Genomic DNA, 6,624 nt, shown 5'->3' on the forward strand with positions numbered 1-6,624 from the left:
CTACATGGCGTGGCTTAGTTTCATTAAGTTAGACAAGGCTGTGGTCCGTGTGATCAGATTGGCTATTGGTATATCAATTCCTACATAAGACTTTGTGATTCTATGTTTACAGTCATCATTTTCATCACCATCACTTTCATGATCATTTGGAGCACTTAGGAGATGATTTAGAGGGACCTATGTCGTGATTAGGTAGACCAGATGCCCATGGAAGACAGACCCAGTGTGCAGGGGAAATAGAAATTTAAATTAGAGTTCTAGGATGCCCAAAAGGTGCAACAACATCAACTTCATAAGCCTCTGAGCTGATCTTTGCATTTTGGTGCCCTCCCACTGACTATCTCAACTGCCCCACTGCCTTGATGATAAGAAAACAAGTTTCCTCCAATCCCTTCTACCTTCAGTGTCTTCCTCTGCATTGGCACTCACTGGGCTGTGCTGTGTCTCTGCTGGAGCAGGGATGAAGGATGCAGATTGCTTTCCCCTCCCCTACCTGCTCTTGGATGAGGAATGAAGCTTCGGGCTGGCGGCAAGACGTACTTAAGTATGGGCCTCCTGGTGCAGACAACAACTCCAGGAGGGTGAGACACACAGGTATCAACCCCACTGGACTTGAGCTGGCTAACTGAAGAGCTGAGAATCACAGGCTTATTTACAGTGATGCAGCCTTGAGACCTCAATGCGGGTAGCACATAATTTGCCAGATTTGTCCAAGGTGTCTCAGTCTCTGAGGATTTTATAATTTCGTGGAGGAAGAAAAGGAGAAAAGTGAGAGATTTAGACTTGTCCTCTTCTTGGGGGAGTTTGACTTCTACTCATAGTCTCTGACTTTCACAATGTTTATCTCATCATAATATTCAGGCAACTTTTTTTTTTTTTCAATTAGAGAAAACAGTATGACTTTTTAATCTGCAGATCCACTTAATCAGTTATGTGATTTGGAGAGATTTACATCTTCTAAAACATGATTTTTTTCTATTTCCTTAATTAAGACTCCTGTCTTGGGAAACCTTATTTTTCATTCTATGGTTCTGGTTTAGGGTTTTGGGATATCATATTTGGAGATTTATGGGTTTTTCTTTTTTCTATTTTGAATGAGAGTTCCAACTCTAGTTCTAACATTACAGAATTTTAAATTTTAAGTTCTAGTTAATTTAATATTCTAGCTCTAATTTTTCTGTTCAGTTGTTGTATATTGTATGTTATTGCATGCATACTCAGTCATGTATGGTTTTTTATGACCCCATGGACTGTAGCCCACCAGGCTCCTCTGTCCATGGGATTTCCCAGGCAAGAATACTGGAGTAGGTTGCCATTTCCTCCTTCAGGGGATCTTCCTGACCAGGGATTGGACCTAGTTCTCCTGTGGCTCCTGCATTAAAGGCAGATTCTTTACTCACTGAGCCACTGTGACATATTACACAACTGTGAATTTTGACATATTATTTGGAAACTTGCTAGCTTGCTTGAACACTTCAAGGGGTCTCAGAGAGTCTACATTCAAAATATAGGTGAGGACTTCAGTCTTATCAAGGCTTAACTAGGATAGTATCTGATTCCAAGCTCACTTTTATGGCTCTTGGTAGGACTGAGTCCTTTGAGGGCCAGAGGACTCCCTTAGCTTTTTACCAAATAGGCTTCTGACAGCATGGCAGCTGGCTTCCATTAGAGCAAGGTGGTCATTTAGTGGGAGCAGGTTGGCAAGATGAAACCAGAGCTGGTCTACACATTAAGGTTGGAAGGGACAATCCAATATTTTCCAAATTCAATTCATTGAAAGGAAGTCACTGTATCCAGTCTATACTCAAGGAGACAGATATACAAGGGCATGAATATAGGAGGAAGGGTACATTATGAGCATCTTTGAAGCTACCCCCATATAGACCTCACACTTTTTCAGAAGCATTGACTCTAAGAAAAATTAAAACTATAGAGATGCTTCTGTGTTTGGTAGCCTTGTCTCCAACCCATCACAGTATCATCTTTTCAAGAAAAGTTCGCTGGAGAAGACCTGGCACAGGGAAGAGTATGCCCTGTTGTGGGTACTTCTGCAGATCCCACCATGCTGCTTCTGGCCATACAGTCAGGAGTCCAGAGGTAGCCTCCTTTAGGCATTGATTACTGAGGGCTGAGTACATCTAACATTGGAGCATATGTCCCTCATTTCTGACAGGACATATTATTATTATTATTTTTAAATCATTTTACAGTATACAGTTCAATGGCATCAGTACATTTACATTGCTTTGCAACCATCACCACCATCCATTTCTATATCTCCAGAACGTTTTCATCTTCCCCAACTGGAACTCTATGCCCATTAAACACTAACTCCCCCTCCTCCTCCCAAAGCCTCTGGCAACCACCATTCTACTCTCTCTCTATGAATTTGACTATTATATCTGTGGAATCATTCAAATTTTGTCACTTTGTGTCTGGTTATATAATATGACTGGGGCAAAGTTAGATGGAATGGGAAGGAGAGTTATTAGAAAAACTGGGAATCAATTTTACTCTGATAGGTTCTCTCCTATCTTGGGAAACACGCATCCCTGTTTTCCTAGGAAAATTCCAGTTGATAAATGTTTATTCAAACTTAATGTTAACTGTGTCCTGTTTCAATGTCAAAATACTCTGGCTTGGAAATGAAGTGAAATAGGCATCCCATTTGCTCAAAAATCCTTAAGGAGCAAAAGTATATTAAATGCCTTGGTCATTAAGTTAGGGTTTGTATGCATGTATGCTAAGTCGCTTCAGTCATGTCTGACTCTTTACAGCACTATGAACTATAGCCCGCCAGGCTCCTCCATCCATGGGGATTCTCCAGGCAAGAATACTGGAGTGGGTTGCCATGCCCTCCTTCTGGGGATCTTCCTGACCAGGGATCGAACCCATGTCTCTTATGTCCTGCATTGGCAGGTGGGTTCTTTACCACTAGCACCACTTGGGAAGCAAGTTAGGGTTTAGATTCACCTAATACATAGGGGAAAATCATAGAAAAAGTACATAAGTAGTAAACTTCTCCCTCCCAAGAAAGAGGGAGCTATGATTATTTTGCAATGATAGAGACAAGACTACCCATTATGAAGAGTCTTGAGTAGTACATGATGAAAGTGAAAAGAATATACTGCTGTGTATGCAAAATCCTGGAAGGGATATGACTCATAGAGGTGTCCAAATAAGCTCTCAATTACATTAAACTTATTCTAAGAGGAGAAATCTGGAATCAAGATTGCCAGGAGAAATATCCATAACCTCAGATATGCAAGTGACACCATCCTTATGGCAGAGAGCAAGAGGAACTAAAGAGCCTCTTGATGAAAGTGAAAGAGGAGAGTGAAAAAGTTGGCATAAAACTCAATATTCAGAAAATGAAGATCATTGCATCTGGTCCCATCACTTCATGGCCAGCAGATGGGGAAACAATGGAAACAGTGAGAAATTTTATTTTGGGGGGCTCCAAAATCACTTCAGATGATGACTGCAGCCATGAAATTAAAAGACACTTGCTCCTTGGAAGAAAAGCTATGACCAAGCTAGACAGCATATTAAAAAGCAGAGACATTACTTTGCCAAAAAATGTCCAACTGGTCAAATCTATGGTTTTCCAGTAGTCATGTATGCATGTGAGAGTTGGAGTATAAAGAAAGCTGAGCGCCGAAGAATTGATGTTTTTGAACTGTGGTGTTGGAGGAGACTCTTGAGCGTCCCTTGGACTGAAAAGAGATCCAACCACTCCATCCTAAAGGAAATCAGTCCTGAATATTCATTGGAAGGACTGATGCTGAAGCTAAAACTCCAATACTTTGGCCACCTGATGTGAAGAACTGACTCATTGGAAAATACCCTGACGCTGGGAAAGATTGAAGGCAGGAGGAGAAGGGGATGACAGAGGATGAGATGGTTGGATGGCATCACTGTCTTGATGGACATGAGTTTGAGTAAGCTCCAGGAGTTGGTGATGGACAGGGAAGCCTAGTGTTCTGCCATCCATGGGTCACAAAGAGTCAGACATGACTGAGTTTCTGAACTGAACTGGAGGAAAAAAATGTATAAACAGGAAGCAGATCCAGAAAGACATAGATATGCTGTGGGACTGAAGATAAGAATTTCTTCTTGCACATGATTGACCTTGCTGCCTTTTCTAGTCCTATGAATGGAAATAAATAGAACTGCCTTATGATCCAGCAATACCACTGCTGGGCATACACACTGAGGAAACCAGAAGGGAAAGAGACACGTGTACCCCAATGTTCATCGCAGCCCTGTTTATAATAGCCAGGACACGGAAGCAACCTAGATGCCCATCAGCAGATGAATGGATAAGAAAGCTATGGTACACATACACAATGGAGTATTACTCAGCCATTAAAAAGAATACATTTGAATCCGTTCTAATGAGGTGGATGAAACTGGAGCCTATTATACAGAGTGAAGTAAGCCAGAAAGAAAAACACCAATACAGTATACTAACGCATTTATATGGAATTTAGAAAGATGGTAACAATAACCCTGTGTATGAGACAGCAAAAGAGACACTGATGTATAGATCAGTCTTATGGACTCTGTGGGAGAGGGAGAGTGTGGGGAGATTTGGGAGAATGACATTGGAACATGTATAATATCATGTATGAAACGAGTCGCCAGTCCAGGTTCAATGCACGATACTGGATACTTGGGGCTGGTGCACTGGGACGATCCAGAGGGAGGGTATGGGGAGGGAGGAGGGAGGGGGTTCAGGATGGGGAACACAGGTATACCTGTGGCGGATTCATTTCGATATTTGGCAAAACTAATACAATATTGTAAACTTTAAAAATAAAATAAAGAAAATAAATAGAAAGAAGATAACGTGGATGTTGACCTTAGGCTATTCTGCTGATAATCCTCCAGAGGGCACTCTTGATGTCCTTATTCCTCAAGCTGTAGATGAAGGGGTTCAGCATAGGGCTGACCACAGTGTACATCACTGAGGCCACTGCGCCCTTCCTGGGGGAAGACGAGGCAGCTGAGCTGAGATACACACCAAGACCTGTTCCATAAAATAAGCAAACAACTACCAGGTGAGAGCCACAGGTGGAGAAGGCTTTATACCTCCCACCTAATGATGAGATTCTCAGAATGGAGGACATAATTTGAGTATATGAGTAAAGGATTCCTGAGAGTGGAATTCCACCAAAGATTGTACCAATGAAGTAGATTAATATGTTATTGGTGGAGGTGTCAGAACAGGCAAGGTTGAGGAGTTGAGAAAGGTCACAAAAGAAATGAGGGATTTCCACTTCTGGACAGAAGGTAAGCTGTGACATTACTAAATAGTGCAACAGGGAGGTCAAAAGGCTGATGGAAAATGACACCAGGACAAACAAGCCACAGAGGAGGGGGTTCATGATGACCAGATAGTGTAGGGGGTGACAAATGGCCACCAACCGGTCATAGGCCATCACTGCCAGAAGGAGACTCTCCAAACATACAAAAAGAGAAAAGAAGGTCACCTGAGATAGGCACCCTGCATAGGTGATGGATTTGCTGTGTGTCTGGAGATTCACTAGCATCTTAGGGATGGTGGTGGTGGTGAAACTGACATCAGTCAATGATAGGTTAGAAAGGAAGAAGTACATGGGGGAGTGGAGGTGGGAATCAGAGGTGACAGCCAGGATGATGAGCAGGTTCCCAAGGATGGTGACCAGGTACATGGACAGGAAAAGCCCAAAGAGGAGGAGCTGAAGTTCTGGATCATCTGAGAGGCCCAGGAGGAGGAATTCTGAGACACTTGTTAGATTATGTGGTTCCATGTTGATGAAACACCTTTTGAAAAAGAAGAGAATATTCAATAAACAAATCAATTGTAGAGGGACCCAGATAAATGTCTATGCTTTGGATTTAAGTGGGTCACAAATAAAATGTTTAGGCTTGAAGACCATACATCCCATGGTCTTCAGAAATACTTCTTAGCTGTGAACACATATTTTGTTATTGTTGTTCAGTTGCTAAATAATGTCCAACTCTTTGCAACCCCATGGACTATAGCATGCCAGGCCCCTCTGTCCTCCATTATCTCCTGTAATTTGCTCAAAATCATGTCCATTGAGTCAATGATGCTATCTAACCATCTCATCCTCTGCTGCCTGCTTCTCCTGCTGCCCTCAATCTTTCCCAGTGTCAGGGTCTTTTCCAATAAGTTAGCTCTTTGCATTAAGAGACCAAAATACTGGAGCTTCAGCTTCAACATCAGTCCTTCCAATGGATATTCAGGGTTGATTTCCTTTAGGATGGACTGGTTTGATCACCTTGCAGTCCAAGGGACTCTCAAGAGTCTCCTCCAGCACCAAAATTCAAAAGCATCCAATCTTTGAAGGATCACAGCTGTGTTGTGGTGAAGGGGCTTGCAGAAGTCAATGAAACTATAAGCCATGCCGTGCAGGGCCACCCAAGATGGATGGGTCATGATGAAGAGTTCTGAGAAAATGTGGTCCATTGGAGAAGGAAGTGAAACCCATTCCAGTATGCTTTCTATGAGAACTCCATGGATAGTATGATAAAGCCGGAACACATCTTTACTGATGCTCAAAGTACTGACCAGTGTTTTTGTACACCTACTTTAAAAGTATGAGGCCAAATAAT

At 42.3% G+C, this 6,624-nt stretch overlaps 1 protein-coding gene across 1 annotated transcript; it reads right to left on the reverse strand.

Moving 5' to 3' along the window:
• Window positions 1–4,865: 4,865 nt before the first annotated feature.
• Window positions 4,866–6,146, reverse strand: LOC133251969 (olfactory receptor 7E178-like). The gene has a single exon (XM_061424739.1). It carries the CDS (start codon window positions 5,793–5,795, stop codon window positions 4,866–4,868), a length of 930 nt encoding a protein of 309 aa, XP_061280723.1. The 5' UTR covers window positions 5,796–6,146.
• Window positions 6,147–6,624: the final 478 nt, after the last annotated feature.

The sequence above is a fragment of the Bos javanicus genome, chromosome 7 (assembly GCF_032452875.1).
Source record: "Bos javanicus breed banteng chromosome 7, ARS-OSU_banteng_1.0, whole genome shotgun sequence".
Classification (NCBI taxonomy): Eukaryota; Metazoa; Chordata; class Mammalia; order Artiodactyla; family Bovidae; genus Bos; species Bos javanicus.

Coding starts and splice junctions, on each gene's coding strand:
- LOC133251969 (XM_061424739.1), bottom strand. CDS start 5,795: ATGGAACCACATAATCTAACAAGTGTCTCAGAATTCCTCCTCCTGGGC.